At 40.2% G+C, this 18,232-nt stretch overlaps 1 protein-coding gene across 1 annotated transcript; it reads left to right on the top strand.

Moving 5' to 3' along the window:
* Positions 1-10,041: 10,041 nt before the first annotated feature.
* On the top strand, positions 10,042-11,334 carry LOC145443602 (uncharacterized). Its single transcript, XM_080321545.1, has one exon. It carries the CDS (start codon positions 10,517-10,519, stop codon positions 11,270-11,272), a length of 756 nt encoding a protein of 251 aa, XP_080177671.1. The 5' UTR covers positions 10,042-10,516; the 3' UTR covers positions 11,273-11,334.
* Positions 11,335-18,232: the final 6,898 nt, after the last annotated feature.

Genomic DNA, 18,232 nt, shown 5'->3' with positions numbered 1-18,232 from the left:
ATTTTGAACGGGAAGGCGATTTGATTCTTGCGGGTCGACAGTAGTCGGGTCGTCGGCCCTGTGCTCTGATTGCCCCGGCGGTCCGGAGAAAATGGCGTCGTTATTTTCACCAATTTTATCAATTTGATTAACTGGAGCTTCGCCTAAATACGTAGGCTCGTTTATGGCACAGCTGATAGGAAAGGCTGATGAAAAACTCAGAATCTAATCCGATCTACCTGCGGCTTGAGATTCTTATTCAAACACCAGTCCAACACACAGCAGAGTATTTTACAGCGTACCTGTTCAAAACAGCGAGCGACGTCTCGAAACTTTCTTAAACTTGTGCCACGAGGTAAGCACACTGGCCAGAGATTATACGCGGCATTATGACGACACAACACAATCAATATTCCTAAACACTTCTAACACTAGTACAGCGAACATTATTCACAACAGTCTAACAATGTCTCAAGCATTATAAAATTATCATTTTCAACACTCCTTCTCTTGGGATATTTTTAACTGTTCATCAGCTGGCATTTGCGTAACACCAATATTATCTCTCAAGTAACAGAAGGGTTGTCGACGTAAAGGCTTTGTCAAGATATCGGCCAATTGATCATCACTTGGTACATAACGAATTTCAATTCTATCACCATCAAGTTCATCTTTGATGTAACCAAATTTTATTGCAATGTGCTTGTTTGCTTGGTGATTGACAGGATTCTTGCACATAGCAATAGCACTTTGATTATCTTCATATATCGTGATTGGTCCATCAATCTTTCTCCCCATTTCGTCATGCAACTGACGAAACCATGCAGTTTCTCCAGCGACAAGATTCAACGCAATGAATTCGGCTTCAGCAGTAGACTGTGCCGTGACAGTTTGTTTTTTCGATCTCCATGCAATAGGACCATTGTTTTTCATTATTACATATCCAGACGTTGACTTTCTGTCATCTCGATCTCCACCAAAATCAGCATCTGCGTAAGCCATAATTGTATTCGGCTCACGCTTGTAAAGTATCCCATAATCAACAGTTCCACGAATGTATCGTAACAAGTGCTTTATCATCTGCCAATGGTACACAGTTGGATCACTGCTATATTGACCCAGTTTCGCCACAACAAACGCAATGTCGGGTCTGGTATAAAGTGCTAGATGAAGCAGACTTCCAACTGCTGCTTGATAAGTAGATCCATCAAACTTTGTTTCAGTTGACTTCGACTTTTCTAGTTTTGCACCAGGATCCATTGGAGTAGATGCCGGTCGACAGTCAGACATTCTGAATCTTTCAAGCACCGACTGAGCGTAACTATCTTGCCCAATCCATATGTAATCATCTCTTTGTTTCACACGCATTCCCAAAAAATAATGCAGCTTTCCCATATCTTTCAAACTGAATTCTTTTTGAAACAAGGATTTTGTTTGAGCTATCGCATTCTCAGATTTTCCAGCAATTAAAATATCATCGACGTACACCGCCAAATAAATATTTTCCCCATATCGTGTTCCAATATATATACATGGGTCGGATACAGTTTGTTTAAATCCCATTCCAGTCAATTTTTCATGAAGAACTTGGTTCCAACAACGCGGTGATTGCTTTAACCCATAAATTGATTTCTTCAGCAAACACACCATGCTCTCCTTCCCTTTTACTACAAATCCTTCAGGCTGTTTCATATACACTGTCTCGTTTAGTTTCCCATGGAGAAAAGCAGTTTTAACATCCATCTGATGAATTTGCAAACTCTTCTCATTCGCTAAAGCAATGAAGGCACGAAATGAGCTTGCATGCACCACAGGTGCGAACGTTTTTTCATAATCTCTTCCATATTTTTGACTGTTTCCAAGTGCAACAAGACGTGCTTTGGCACGGTTCACTTGTCCATTCTCATCATACTTATATTTCAGTACCCATTTACATCCAAGTATCTTTGCATCAGCAGGAGCTTTGACCAACTCCCACACTTTCAAATCATGCATTGATTTCATTTCTTCTCGTGCAGCTTCCATCCATAAATCAGAATGCTCAGAGTTCAATGCATCTTTCAGGCCTCTTGGCTCTGCCAAGAGCACATCAGTAGCTGGTATCGCGTGCGACAATAATGAGACTGAAGAATCATCTTCAACTTGTTCTTCAGTCTGTTGGAAACTTTCATCGTATGTAAGTCTCGGGTGTGGTTTACCAGCATTCAAACGTGTAGATATCCTCAATTCTACAATTTCTTCTTCGTTACCACTTCTCCCATCATCACGTATTTCCTGATCGTCATCCATTACAGGATAGATGAAACGCGATGCAGGCATTTCAGGCTGAGATTCAGCCACTTCTCCTTCTTGACCAAATCGTGTTTCGTCGAAACGAACATGACGTCGTATTATTACTTCTTGCCTTTCATCACTCCATAAACGATAACCTTTCGTTAACAGGCCATATCCCAGAAATGTACATATTTCAGCTTTAGCAGCAAGCTTGCCTCTTCTCTCACTCTTCGGCAAAAACGCATAAGCTTTGCACCCAAACACCCGCAGATGCTTCACGCTAGGTTTGGTGCCGTGATAGACTTCGAACGGTGTTCTACAATCCAGAGCAACAGTACTACTTCTGTTCCTCAAATAATTAGCGGTCATAATCGCTTCAGGCCACAGATGCGGTGGTACCTGCGATCCATGAATCATAGCAGCAGCTCTTTCACAGAGTACTCTATTCAGACGTTCAGCAACGCCATTTTGCGGAGGGCAAGCCCTCACAGTTTTCTCATGCCGTATTCCTTTCTCTTTAAGCCAGGATTCACATTCATTACTGATATATTCGCCACCATTGTCAGTACGAATACATCCAACACGTTGTTTCCGAAAATTTTCTTGATGTTGCACGAACGCTCGCAACTCTGCAAACACGTCGGCTTTTTTCTTAAGGGGAATCACCCAACTCACGCGACTGTAATCATCCGTGAATGTAAGGAAATATTTCGAGCCACCAAGAGACTCGGGAGCAATTGGTCCACAGACATCAGAGTGTATCAACTCCAACACACGCGTTGCCCGTCGCTCTGAACGTTTAGGAAAGGGCAACTTCGTAGACTTCCCCATTATACAAGGTTCACAAAAATCAAGCTTCAACGGACCATTAAACTCCATACCGTTCACCATTTTGTTATTCGCCATCTTTTGTAAATTATCATGTCCAATGTGGCCAAGACGACGATGCCACAACTCAGCTGAAACGGCTCCAGCCAGACAATTTTCAGTAACATTGTCTTTCACAAATTCCTCAACAGTATCCAGCGGCAAATCATCCGCTATATCACAAGTATTACAATCCATGCCAGCCGTGGATAATTTGGAAGGCACTCCTTCTGAGCCACGCGGGATTTGAGAGTCATTGACAGACCCTACATCACCGACTTTACTGGCCACAACACATGGTTTATCAATTCCGTTTCCAGAACCACGAAAACAGTTAACTTTGTTAGTATTATCATCACTTTTAGGAGAACAATGCTCCTTCTCGATGGGGCGTGGCAGAGGCTTGCGCATTTCTTTTTCGTTACAAGGGCGAAAATCCAGCATATACAAATTGTCCACGACACTGCCAGTAACAACATTGAGCCCTGCATATCTATCAAAAATGCGAATACCAGCCGAATCAAAAACGACTTCATATTTGGGATTATCAACAGCGGCACTCACGGAAAACAGTGTTGTTGATAAGTCGGGGACATAAAGTGCGTTTTGTAAATCGGCAATACCAGTTCTCTCGCCATTTTCATACATGGCCATACGAAGGGTCCCAATACCCTCAGCATATATGACTTTACCATCACCTAATTCAATTTCCACACGAAAAGGTGTCAGTTCAATAAACATCTCAGAAATGCAACTCATATGACTGGTCGCACCACTGTCACAGATAACAGACAGTCTGTGTCGAGACAGGCAAACAGACGTAAGCATCAGATATTGCTTACTCACGCGAAAACGATCGCTATTACCACGATGCGACATACCCAGGTTTCTACTTTCCATGGGTAAAACAGCAGATGAATAAAACAGAGAATGTCTCTCTTCTACACGCATCGAATTATTCTCTCGGGATATATCATTTCCACTATCAGCATAATGAGCAGTTCGACGCTGAAAACGTCCTCTACCTCTATCAGCAGATCTTCCTCGGCCATAACCACGAGGCTCAAATTCCCGACCACAGGGATTACCATCATTTTTTAGATCCCAACACATGGACCTTTTATGTCCAACTTTACCACAATGATCACATGTACCAGTAAATTTGGGCTTACCGTACTTTCCTTTCGCCTGATAGGCTTGAACACTTTGCGGCGGGGAAACCGAAATCACGGTTTGCACTCTCACCAGCAAATCTTCCAACGAATAATCCGGTTTACTTTGCATTTTGTTCACAAGATACGAACGCGTCACATCAAAACTGGACGGCAAATGCTTTATTACTTCGAAAACCTGGTCACTACCACTAACGGCATGACCCATACAAGCCATTCTTTGAAACAGCAATTGACATTCTTGAATCTTTTCAATAATATTCGTATCCGTAAAAGTCGGCATCATTTCAATCTGCCGTTTCAGTGATAGAAACATCATCGAATTCTTCGGCTCAAACTTCTTCTCCAGATCCTCCCATATTTTCTTCGGATCACTATGATGTTCTTCCGGTACAGCCGGCAACACAGAGCCATCAAGATTACGCAGTAATATTCCGGCGGCTTTAGTCTTCTTAGACCTGGATGCATTCTCTACATCTCCTTCTGCAACGTATTCCCATAAATCGTTGGCCATTAATTCACCTTTAACTTGTATCTTCCACGTAGGCCAATTACTCATCCTACCGCACTTCAACTTATCCATATTATTAGCAGATGACATCGTTGCTGTTGAGCAGATTAGCAAGGGCGCATAACCTTTGATGAAAAACTCAGAATCTAATCCGATCTACCTGCGGCTTGAGATTCTTATTCAAACACCAGTCCAACACACAGCAGAGTATTTTACAGCGTACCTGTTCAAAACAGCGAGCGACGTCTCGAAACTTTCTTAAACTTGTGCCACGAGGTAAGCACACTGGCCAGAGATTATACGCGGCATTATGACGACACAACACAATCAATATTCCTAAACACTTCTAACACTAGTACAGCGAACATTATTCACAACAGTCTAACAATGTCTCAAGCATTATAAAATTATCATTTTCAACAAAGGCGTGCCTAATTCTTTCATCGGCAATACCGGGTAAAGCAGCTGCGTGCTTAACATCTTCAGCGTGACCGATTTCAGAGTATAGTACCTTCTCAGCTGGTAGCATATTTTTACTCGCCATTTAGACACTTTAGTAAACACTTGTCTATGGCAACATTGAATATGTAACGACAATATAACAATAACAATTCCAAAATCATTAACACATACACAATTCAATAGGGTCAGCTGTCATGAGTTTTCAACAGAAATTGAGAATTAAAAACGTGTACCGTGGTCGTCCATGTGGGTGTAGAATGTCCTTGTCGTCGATAGCAAACGTCCGTCCTAGTATTGAAGATGTATATCTCACGACTGACTCGGCGGCGCCATGCGGGATTTAGAGCTTATTGTCTCTGGTGATCTGTATTAGAAGCGTAGCTAACCAAATATCTTGGGATTTCGGCTATACTTGAATACTCAACTCGAGAAGCTGTTCCTTTGGTGAAGTTCTTGGTAACAGATATATACTCAATACAATGGTTTATTCAGAACGTTGTACAGTAGTTTGCGTATAGAGTCTCATAATCATAGTAAAAGTATTCTCTAACACGTGTCACTTACACTTATATAGAGTCTCAAGACATCACAACCAGAAGTAGTTTCTTATTCGAGACATAGCGGAATATCATGGGCGAGTGATCACAGCGTTATCACTGCAACACTGAATGAAAGTAAAGAAGATAGTATAGAATAGGAAAGCGACAAGAAATAGGGCATGTGCGTACAATGACTTCAAGACCGGGCGTTTTTAGACCGACTCCAAAGATTATTGTGCCGTGCTGAATCCTCAATCCATTACGATTCGTCGCAGTGGTGCCGTATACTTCCACTGGAAGTTGACAATTGATAATTGGAATTATGGATAATTTTATGTTACAATAATGCGACCTGCCGAAGTAGACCACCATATACCTACATCAATTGCACTTCAGTCCGAGTTTAATGCACAGTATGCACAGTGCACGACCTTTTTAAGACATACGACGTATGTCACTGCCGGAACACTTGGTTACTTCAGAGCCAACTTCCAGATGATATTCATAATCGAAATTATTTTCGTAGCTGTTGGCCGCAAGTTATGACTGCCGGGGTACAAAAGTCGCAATTTCCCAGGGTTGTAACCACGTCACAAGGTTCCTAGTCTCAATTCAATCTCCCTTTTATAGTTTTGACTCGAGCCAAGCAGAGTAATTTTCAATTCACCATCGACGAGTCTAGTCCGATTTCAAGTCAGCTAGTAGACGGACGAGTTCGAGTCATAGTTTTTGACTCGAGTCCGAGTGCAAGTCATTATGTTCGCTGTTCAGTTTTCAGTTCAATCCGGTTCACACCACTTTTTTCAACTCGGCTCGAGTGATAGAATGGCTCGCTTTCAAAATATCGCAATTTTTCTCGGTTTTAACAGTTTGCCTATATTTTCAAGTATCAGGAATGATAGATGAAATAGCAATAATGTGGTAACTTTACTATTCTTTGAAGTTGCAATGAAATGTCTGTCTTGGCCGTTCTAGTCTCGAGTCATGACTTGGTTAAAGAATCAACGCGACAGTAGCTTTCAAATAAGATCAACTCTATTTAATTTGAGCTCTCAGGTCGTCAGCTACGGGATTAGCAATTATGCTGCGTTCAGATTGCTGAGCACTAATTTCCTCCGGGCAAGAGAGCGTGACGAAGGCTGTTGCGCATCTATCTGTAGGTTAGTTATCTATAGTATGGCCATCTCAAATTACGGCTGTGTCCTCCCTTTGAGAAACCCTGGACTAGGCCAAGGTGGGGGGTTGATTCCATAGACTACTCCAAGTCGCTTCGACACCTTCCTATCTTTTTATTGTTTCGCATTTTGTGATGCATTGAACTGATAAAAATTGCTAATAAACCAAGGATGATGATTGGCAATATTGATCTGGCCACACTTGAGCCATATTTGTAAAAGCACGGAGCCGCGATCGCGATCCTACTGCAGGGGAATCACCAGATTAGAGCTATTTTTGGCGTCGAATTTGAACTCAGAATGTCTTTGTTTGCTGAAATCGAAAGTGATTCTTGTAAATATTGATGCTTTTCTACAGCTGCGCTGTCTTTGGCGTGATATGTATTTAAAATGATGTATCTCTTCAGGGAAGGTAAAATTAGCGATTGCGATATTTCAGACACCCACCTTGGCCTACAACGTGTATAAATAAGAGGTACTGTATCTAGTCTCTAGATAAGGATAAAATTGAAATAAGTGACAAAAGTGAAGGCTGCATGAGTCCATAAGTCAGTTTGTGATCCGGTAATCTTGAGGGCTGACTTGCTTCGGATTGCATCTAGTTGGCCGCGTTTTAATTAGTTAGTTGCGGATTTTTAAAGGTCATTCCCCATTTGTTCTATAGTTGCGAGTTTTGAAAAGTGTGTACCGAGTTGCTCAATTTGAAAATCTAGTAGATTTTACATGTCTGTTGCACGCCCAATATTGGTGCGGGCCACAAAGCATGCAGTGAGTTCACTACTTCTGATATTAGACATGAAACGAATGTGTGAATATAGAATATCTCTTACTCTTGATATTCATAGTTTAGATCTTAATCTTAGTAGACCTACCACCTACCATGGAATTCCATATTGTATCGCTTTGATGTACGCGTATCATCAGTTGAGATAAATTGTTCAGTTACTCAATTTATTTAAAACTTTAACCATCATGTCGTCATATTTATATTTGTGGATAGAGTTGTCTTTATGCAAGCCCAGAGTGGAATTGGTGGCAACGTCACGTGCAACTTTTCGTTCAAATACTTGATTATTTTATGCAAGAATCCCTTCTGTCACACGCAACTTATTGCTGAAAACAAGCATTGTTTCCAGTCTGGATGCAAGCCAGTGCTTCCCAAACTCACGTACCACCTTGATCCACCGTAACAGAAGCTGATAGCTCGAAAGTGCTGAGAGCCACTATTTTAGCTTGGTCACAAGTTAAAGGTACCGTACCGAAATCAGTTTGGCACAAATTGTACGACGTGAAGGCAAGATTTGGTATGTAATTTTTTGAAATCGTGACAAGACTTGATCATTATCAATGCCCAGTACAGCAAATCGCACGAAGTGCAGGATGTTTTTAGGGATTTTTTATAGTTGCTCATATAAGTTGGTCCAGTTGTAATAAAATGAGCTTTGTGAACTTTTTGGAGTAATGAATCTCTCCTGACTTTACTCGCGGTTGCACAATGGTGACCATCGGTGCACGTCTGATAAATTCCAACCATGGCCGTAGTTGAGCATATGAAGCGAGCAAGCGAAGATACTAGATTGTTTGTGCTATTAGGTCATTACTAGGGTGAGCACAATGATTCTAGTACTCAAATCTCAAAAATGATTTGATTTGAGTCGAGTAGTCGATTTTTTCGAGTACTGAAATTATGCACTCCTCGCAACTGAAAGTTTATGTACTGACGAGAATTATAGTTTTGACACTGTTTTCCGCTGGGAAAGCCTTGAAACCTTGATCGGCTGTGACGCAGCATAGGAGACATAGTACAAAGCTACGAATGTTACTGGAAATAGCACATTTCCGAAGTCATGATCATCCCACATCATTGTCAAGAAGTGCAATGAAATCGGTATGGTCGGAAAATACCAAAGTATCTTTAATGTGCGATCGATAACAGGCATTATATTCTTTGTGGTGGCATAAGTAGGTACAATACATATTTGAACTTTGACATAGAACATTCTGTTGTGGCGTCATAATGAATGATAATCGACTCGGAACAGAATAAGTGATTCAGAATCAAATCACTCAGTTACTCGATTTTGCCCAGCCCTAGTCATTACTGCATCGAATATTCTGAGAAAATAGGACCATGGAACCCAACGTTACTTGGATGCAAAGCAAATTGGAAATCTTGGTCTAAATATTTTTTTCCACGAAACTCTCATCATATCATCCAAATCAAATATATGATCAAATTGATCTGAAAATTCACCGCAAGCGAGGTATGTTGCGGCATAAAATCCATTCCATTAGTCGTTATGAATTTACATTATTTCAGAAATGGTTTATACGACCTGTGGCGATTTAAAGGAGAACGTGCAGTTTCTGGGTGTTCCGTTGTAACGCCACATAGCTGTAACATAGTCGACATGTGCAAAGTAGACGGTGCCATCAGTAAATAGGCTAGATTACTTCTACTGATTTGAAATACTCAAGCAAATTTTTGACTCTTGCTCTAATACAGCGGTTCTCAACCGGGGGTCCGTGAAGCATTTTCAAGAGGTCCGTGAAGCCTCAAAATAGGTGATAAACTATTTATTTCAATTCGGAAAATCACTTCATTACTAGTAAAACTCCAGAGCTCACATCAACAGAATGGCAGTCTAAGATTAACTATCATACTGTGCAGACTCATTTTAATTGCTAAATTGTCAATAGCCTACGGATAAAAACATTTTCCTGTTTGAAGATGTTTTATCGGGGATTGTGAAAGAAAAGTTGGATAAGTAAGGTCAATCACGGTGACTTTGAAATGTTCACAAAAATACATTTTCTCCTCTGATATATATAACCATTTAACCATTGACGGCATATGTTCATTGAAAAAATTGTTTTTCAATTTTGGTGCCATATTTGTTGCGATCATACCCAAATGTGTCGTCGGAAGCGTCACGCGTTATTACTACACTCGCCAGCCACCTATATTTGTGGAAATGGATTTTCGGCACTCGGTAATAACTAATATCCTATCAAAGGCTCTGATTTTCAAGACAACACTACGTATTTCAAGAAATGAAATTGCAGAATTCGCTTTGAATTAATGGAGGTCAGCTCAATTTCTACATGTGTAATGTGATTATTTTCAAGAAAAGTCATTTGCTGCTGTTTATCACAAACCCTACAGTTATCATTCGCTCAAGACAATGACGATTGCACGATAATTAAGATAAATTTGAACTAAAACTTTGTAGGGGTCCGTGACGGTCTGAAAGGGGTCCGCGAAGACAAAAAGGTTGAGAATCACTGCTCTAATAGCTCAAGTGGTTATGATGTTAGATTACTTTGACTTCTGTTTAACAGTTTTCTGTTTTATTGGCAAAACTAGACCTAGAATACTTCGTCTCTACTTTCTTTAAAATCGCTACACTTGATTATAAATTCAACTTGTAATTTCTACTTATACTTAAGTACCAACTATAACTACTTTGACCACATTTTTCTATAATCTCTTCCAGTTTTATCACCAGTAGCATAATCACTCAAGTTACTGCCAAAATGAAAGTAATCTGCGCTGGTTATTGGAAGACTGGCACCAAAAGTTTGGCGGAAGCCCTGCGCATACTGGGTTACAAAGTTTACGATTACGATGATCAACTTTTGGAACTCGGACACCTTTGGGATAAATTTCATGATGGCACAGTCACGGACCAGTATATATATGCCAGTCTTAAAGATGTTGATGTTCTGATCGACGGTCCAGTTGTGGCATTTTGGGAAGAGATACACAAAGTCTTTACAGAAGCCAAGATTATATTAACCACAAGAGATGAGGATTCTTGGTACAAGAGCTATCAAGCGATGCATAATTCAGTATCCACGAAACAGAGCTTGCAACACTTGCTATGGCTGTTTCTCCCAGGCGGGCGAGATTTTCTTAGAAGGGTCCAAGCCTTATTAAGATTTTGCCAAGGCATTGAAGGGCCACTAGGGCTACGTCCTTCAGACAACCCACGGCTGTACAAATTGAAGTTTCGTAAACACAACAGCTATGTTTGCCAATGCGCTCCCCGTGATAAGTTGCTGATTCACGGTGCCGACAACGGGTGGGAGCCAATATGTAAGTTTTTGGGAAAAGATATTCCAGACGTATTATATCCTCACAAAAACAAATCCGGTTCCCTCCCGCTTCTGGATGATTCGTGTAATCCGAAATTGAAAAAATTATTGCATCAATCTGAAATTGCTTTGTATTGCGTGGGAGTTGTCTTTTCGCTTTTGACATGTTGGATTGCATATTGTATGTTTTCATGATCTTATTGGCACTTGAATCAGATTTTTCATGTTTCAGACATGACATGTACACTGTACAGTGTACACTAAAAAAAGCCTTTTTTCTCAGATTTCACTGGCTACTTGATAAAATTGTTAAGTTGATTAAAATAACGCTGCCCACCAACTTTGGCTCAATTCCAACCAGTAGAAGCGAGATTCGTGCAGTGGAACGTTTTGAATTTATCATTAAAAAATAAAATTTTTCTGTCGACCCCATAAAATTGTCAGGCTGTCAGTAGAGAGATGGTGCACACCAAATTCGGCTCAATTCCAACCAATAGAAGTGAAGTTATTGCAGTAGAAAAATTTGGATTTGAATAAAATAGTATTTAGGCTACTGTGACTATTCCTTAATTATTTATTATAAAATCATGGAATTAGTAATTTTTCTACTGTTATAACTTCGCTTCTAGTGGTTGGAATTGAGCCAAATTGGCTATGCATCATGTCTACTGACAGCCTAACACTTTTATTGGTTGGACAGAAAAATTTTGAAATTTTATTTTTTAATGATAAATTCAAAACTTTCCACTGAAAGAATCTCGCTTCTACTGGTTGGAATTGAGCCTAAGTTGGCATGAAGCGTTTTTTTAACCAACCTAACAATTTTATCAAGTAGCCAGTGAAATCTGAAGGAAACGTTTTTTACAGCTCCAGTGTACAGGGCTGTTCGAAAAATTCTTACTGCCAATTTCAATGGCTAACTTGATTGTAAACTAGTTGAAAAAACTGCGGCACATCAACTTTGACTCAATTCCACACGTAGAAAAATTTTGATTTAAAAAATAACAAGTATAGTTTTTCCAAATTTTACTGGCCACCCCATGAAATCGTCTAAAAATACGTTGCAGAACAAATTTGGCCCGATTCCGACCTGTAGAGCCAAAGTTATTGGAGTAGAAAATTTTGTAAAAAAGAGTATTGACAGTGAGAAATTCAATCATTACTAGGGCGGTTTTTTTTTACCTAAAAAAAAGAAAATTTTGACCTAAAAATCAAAATTTTGACTTTTTTTGACCTAAAAAAAATGAATTTTGACCAAATTTTGACCTAACATATGCAAATTAGGTGTTTTCCCGCATAATGTTAAAATTGTACCACTTATCTTCATTTCTGGTTGGAACTGACTGTCCTAAAGAAGTAGTTTGGCCTGAAAAAACGTTTTTGGCTTAGAAACAGGCAACTTTTTACATGAAAAAAAAAACAATATTTTAACGAGATCTGGCCCTATGAAGAATTCCAGAGTATGTATGTGTATGTATTATGGTAGAAATAACTAAAATATTTTGTAGTACAACGAGAGATACTCTCCTACATTCTTGGGTAGAAAATGCACGTCCTTACTAAGAAGCTTGCCAAGGACGTTCAACAGCAGGAGTTGTGCGTACACTGCGTGTGCTGGTGACACACCATGTTGCTTCATTCTGACAATGTTGTCTACATCACAATTTTTCATCATGCGGTTCTTAATGTAAGAATGATGCAATGCACAAGAAGTCTTTCTTCATTTAGGATATTGCGGTACGTTGACCATAACACCATGTCTACCTATTATTTGTTTTATTTGACCGTTTATGATTCACAATGGGCAGACGATTAGCCGTTTACAACGGGTAGGCCTATAAAATAGGCTAAAAGCGGTAAAATATCAAATTATAAGTTCACCGACAGTGCAAAATCTACAATACCAACAAAGTGCAGACGTCAAAAGTTTTTTGACTTTATGAAAAATTTTGACAAATTTTGACCTAACGCTACAATTTTGACAAAATTTTGACAAATTTTGACATGTCAAAAAAAAACCGCCCTAATCATTACTAATAAATAAATACTATTTTTATTAAATAAATTATCTGCAAATAATTTCTTAATACTTTGAAAATCTCTATCAGTATTTAACTCATTATGTGTTGATTAATCAAGCGCAATCACTGGGCTCCACTTCTTCCACTGTTGCTAGCTTGGTTGCTATTTTTACACCTAATATCTTCATATGACGTCATAATTACTTTTAAGTTACTGCCGCTTCAGTATTGTTTTTATTTACCTTCGTATTGACAAATGGCATTTGCGTGGTTCGATTGAAAAGCTTTGTACACAGCGAAGAAATATATTTTTACTAACCGAATAATATTGTAAGTAACAAAATGGATTATTTGAAGAAACAGCAGTATGCAGGGACACTTGACAGGGTTGTAATCAAGTCGCAAGGTTCTGAGTCAAAAGTCAACCTTACTTCTCTCGTTTCAAGTTAAGTCGAGTCAGTTTCAATTCGCCACTGAGTCAAGTACAGGTTGCAAGGGGTCAAGCCTGAGTCCAAGTCATACTGTACATCAGTGGTTCTCAACCTTCATCTCGCGGACCGGTATAATTTCAAAAAAGGTCTGGCGGACCGGTGAACTTTCAAAATTGAAATGAAGCCAAAATGTGAAGTATGACACCGGTTTTTGCAATTATATGGTGCAAGAGTGTGACATTTAGAGGGTTTTAATCGTAATTAATTATCTTCATGATGGCATTCATGTGATTTTATGGTAGTGAGTCTGCTGAGTCGAGGTAAAATTGCCTTGTGCAGATAAACGTACGACCGCCGAGAGTAGTTTAAAGTCTTTCGCGCCGAAGGCCGTGGGTTTAACCGACCACGCCAACATGGATAATATTCTTCTCTTTGACAATATCGAAAGAAGAAGCGTTTCGGAGTAGAACCAAGCACCTTGTCGTGCTACCTTGCTCACTGCCACCAGACGTAGGTTACTCTGGCAATTACGAATACAATGCGTGCCGCCAAACGACACCTAACAGCAGCTGTACCGGCCATGTGCAAATCCGGGTTGAAAAATCACTTCGTCAGCTCACCCAAAAAACGCTGGTCTTGGGCCCCCACAGGGCGATAAGCCAAACTTCCGGGGGCTTCGCCCCCATACCCTAGAGTTGGGTGGATGTTTTCACCTGTACTTGTGAGCACATTCATTCTACTCAGTGTAAGCAGAAAGTTTATGTAGCTTAATCGCGCCAATAGCGAAAATTTCCGATCATTCATGACTGAATCGGTATTCTCGCTGCCGAATTTTTGGCACTTTCGGAGTCCCATTTTAGCCTGAACTTGTATTGGTACGTCGCGGCGCGGTAACGACTGACGCCGAAATGCCTATTTATATAAATCATGCGTATTTCTCGGAAAAGGGCACCTATATAAGCATGGCATTTAGTGACACTAAATCGCGCAAAGCGCGAAAAGAAGTTGAAAAATGTTGAAAAATGTTTCAAAAAATTACGCTATGATTTATATTCATTTGTAAAATAATTTTGAGCCCTTTTCAAGCTCGGCCCCTCTCCAATTGGGCGGTTTGGGGGGGGGGCAGGTACGGTCCTGCCCGAAATAAATGAATCGCAAACGAATGATCGCACAAACTGCGCTGTTTAGCGATGAGTCAGCTCGTATCTGTTCTGTACTTGTCGCCTTCAACATTGCATCTTGAAATTATGGTATAAAATCGTAATATACTTGGCGGACCGGCAGGAATGTCGTCGCGGACCGGCGGTTGAGAACCACTGCCAGTGGTTCGCTCAACCTTTTTGACTTCGCGGACCCCTTTTGGACCGTCACGGACCCCCGCGGACCCCCAAAAAGTTTTAGTTCGAATTTAGCTCAATCATCTGTGTTGTGAAAATCATAACTGTAGGCTTAGTGATGAACAGCAACAAAATGTATTTTCTTGAAAATAAGATCATACTATTCATGTAGAAATTGAGTTGACTTCTATCACTTCAAAGCGAATCCCGCAATTGCATTTCTTGAAATACGTGGTCGTGTATTGAAAATCCGCGCCTTCGATAGGATATTAACAAGTGCCGAAAATCCATTTCCACAAATACAGGTGGGGCGAATGTAATAAAAACGCGTGACGCTTCCGCCCAGGACCGTAAATGTGATCACGTGAGCAGAGAGCAGAGGAGAAAATTTGATAGCAATATATATGTAATTTCTGATCAAATTTAGGCTACCGATTGAATCATGATTAATAGGAAATTTTCGCGCTTGGGGCAATTAGACGAGATAAGCTGACTCACTTAACAAAACACGTCTCGCTGATAAATTGCAGCACAAACGTACAGCGTGATGGTGGGTGCGGGGGCGAAGCCACCAGACGTTTGGTTTATCACCCTATGGGGGTGGGGTAGAGAGGGCACGACCAACGTTTTTTGGGGGGCTGACGAAGTACTGTTTCGGTCCTACTTCCGACGACACATTTGGGTATGATCGCCACTAATATGGCACCGAAATTGGCAAACACATTTTAATGAACATAATATATAACGCCAAGCCTGGTCACTTCTATCTAGTAGCTTATCTTGAAGTTATTATGGAAATGGTTATATCCCAAAAGAAAATGGATTTTTGTAAAAATTTCGAATTTACCATGATCGACCTTACTCATCCAACTTTTTTTCTACAATCCACAACAAAACATTTCTAAATAAGAACATGTTCGTATCCGTAGGCGAACGGCCATTTAGCCATTAAAATGTGTCTGCACAGTAGGATATTTCATCTCAGACTGCCATTCTGTTGATGTGAACTCTGGAGTTTTACTAGTAATGAAGCGAAACTGCCTCGTGATTTTCCAATTTTTAAAAACATACAAATTAGCTTATCAACTATTTTGAGGTTTCGTGGACCCCCGCTTGAGAACCACTGGTCTAGAATCTAGATAGACCAGGGGTGGGCAAACTACAGCCCGCGGGCCGCATGCGGCCCGCAACACCGTTTTGTGCGGCCCGCGAGAGTCTAAAGAAACTTTTTTCAATATTGATAAAACGCGTACTAAAAATCGAATTAGTGCAGGGACTTGGTTAACTCTTTTTTTAGTCTACTTAATCATGATGATTCTAAGACAATGGTTCTCAACGGCTGGGCGTGCGCCCCTTGGGGGCGTGAAAGCATCTGAAGGGGGGCGCGAAGCTGAGCTCAACTGAATTTTTTTTTCGCGCTCCGCGCGATATACATCCAATTGATGTTTACTGCTCTGCGTTAAGTCTTAATTACATATTTAAAAATCTCAGTCAAGAACACAGTCGTAACCTTCCATGCCATCAAACTACCCGTTAGGTTTGCTAGCATCCTGTTTGCGTTTTGTGATATGACGACAAGGGGGCGCGAAATCTTACACCATCATAAGGGGAGGGGGAGTCTTAAAAAGTTTTAGAACACCTGATCTAAGGTAAATACTTATTATCATAGCGGGATAGCTACAACGAGATTGACATAATTTGGATCACGAGTGGGATTTCTGATTGGCCATTCCATTTTTAATTATTTCAGAAATGTGCTTACAAAAAACGATTCGGGCGTGTCTTAGGTAGATTCGTTGTCAGTATGCGTAGAATTGGGGTATTTTATTTTATCTACACATAGTAGAAGTGTGTTTGAAGCTAACATGGTTGTGATGCTGTCAGCATTGTGTGCCCTGGAACTGAACCAAAAGTGGAATCAGTAAATCTATGAACAGATCGCTGCTCACAGATTTTAAATTCAAACCATTCACGAGTCAAGTCATATTTCAAGTCAAGTTGCCTTCTCGAAGTATGTATGAGGCATGATTACGTCATTGCAATTTGCTAGCAGTCTGAAATACAGTTTGAGTGGTCATTGATTCCGAACCGATGAACGAATATAGAGTTAAATATACACACAAGCAGGCGCTGTATCGCTCACATATACGTAATTGCGTAGCCTCAGTTCATAGTTACCAGCCACAATATAGAATATGGAAACGAATTGATAAGATGCAGTACATTACCCATTTACAAATAGATTTGACAGGCTACCATTCGAGCCTGCGCCAATGGACTATATAAACTATTTTCGACTCCAATGTCAATAAAACAAGAGGATTGGTTAACAGAGAACAGAAATAGACATTTTGTTATTCTATTACTTTACTACTAGAGTTACGATAACTTAAGCTGTAAGCTTCGGTCACCTCGTTTGCGGTCAATTTATTTTTGAGAGAACAATCGAGGCTCGGTGAAACGCACGGTCATTGAATGATTGGTCGCTCTCACGGGTTACGCAAGCGTTTCGCGAACAATCCGAACATATCCAAGATACAGTGATTCTTATCGACACCGATTACTTGATGACTTGAAATTGACTCGTGAATTTTGCTCCGAGTCACGAGTCAATCCTTATTTCTGATACGCCGAGTCAAGTCAAGTCATTTTAGCAAAGTGACTCGAGTCAAGTCAAGTCATGCAAAAATGGTGACTCGAGTCATCCCAACACTGTCGCATAATAGAGGCTCGTGAATCGTATTGTACGTCGGTGCCGTGAGATGATGGATATCATATAATAGAACCACCAATGGTCGTGATAATGCTTTTCCTGTTAGCCTTATGCAGCACATAATGTAACGAAAGTGGAGCAGTGTGGTGAACCTTGCGTGTGCACTGTGCAGTAGGGTTGTTCTAAAAAAACTTTTTTTTCCAAATCTCACTCGCCTATTGACTAAATCGTCAGGTTGTCCAAGAAAACGATGCACACCAAATTTGACTTAATTCCAACCAGTAAAGGCCGTGCAATCTTGAATTGAAATTTTTAATTTATTATTAAAAATTTAAAAAAAAATCTCAAGTTTTTCTTTCAACCCCATGAAATTGTTGAGCTGTCTTCAAAGACGATGCAAAACAAATTTGAGTCAATTCCGACTTGTAGAAGCGGAGTTATTCGAGTTTTTCGTTGATAATTCTCGGAATATCCTTCGTAGAAAACGGCTTATTATAGGGCTTCGCTATGAAATCAAGCTTTATGTGAAGTTGGTCTTTCATTTAGTTGCATCTCTCGCTAGCCCCAATATCGATTCCTTAGTCGCTGAAAATCGTTGCCAGATTTAGTGCACAGCTCAGAAATCAGAATAAAATGAAATTTATTATTTTGAT

This window comes from Botryllus schlosseri, chromosome 7 (assembly GCF_051294905.1).
Source record: "Botryllus schlosseri isolate E-star chromosome 7, Bs_hap1, whole genome shotgun sequence".
Lineage (NCBI taxonomy): Eukaryota > Metazoa > Chordata > Ascidiacea > Stolidobranchia > Styelidae > Botryllus > Botryllus schlosseri.
This window is presented reverse-complemented; position numbering and strand designations above follow the sequence as displayed.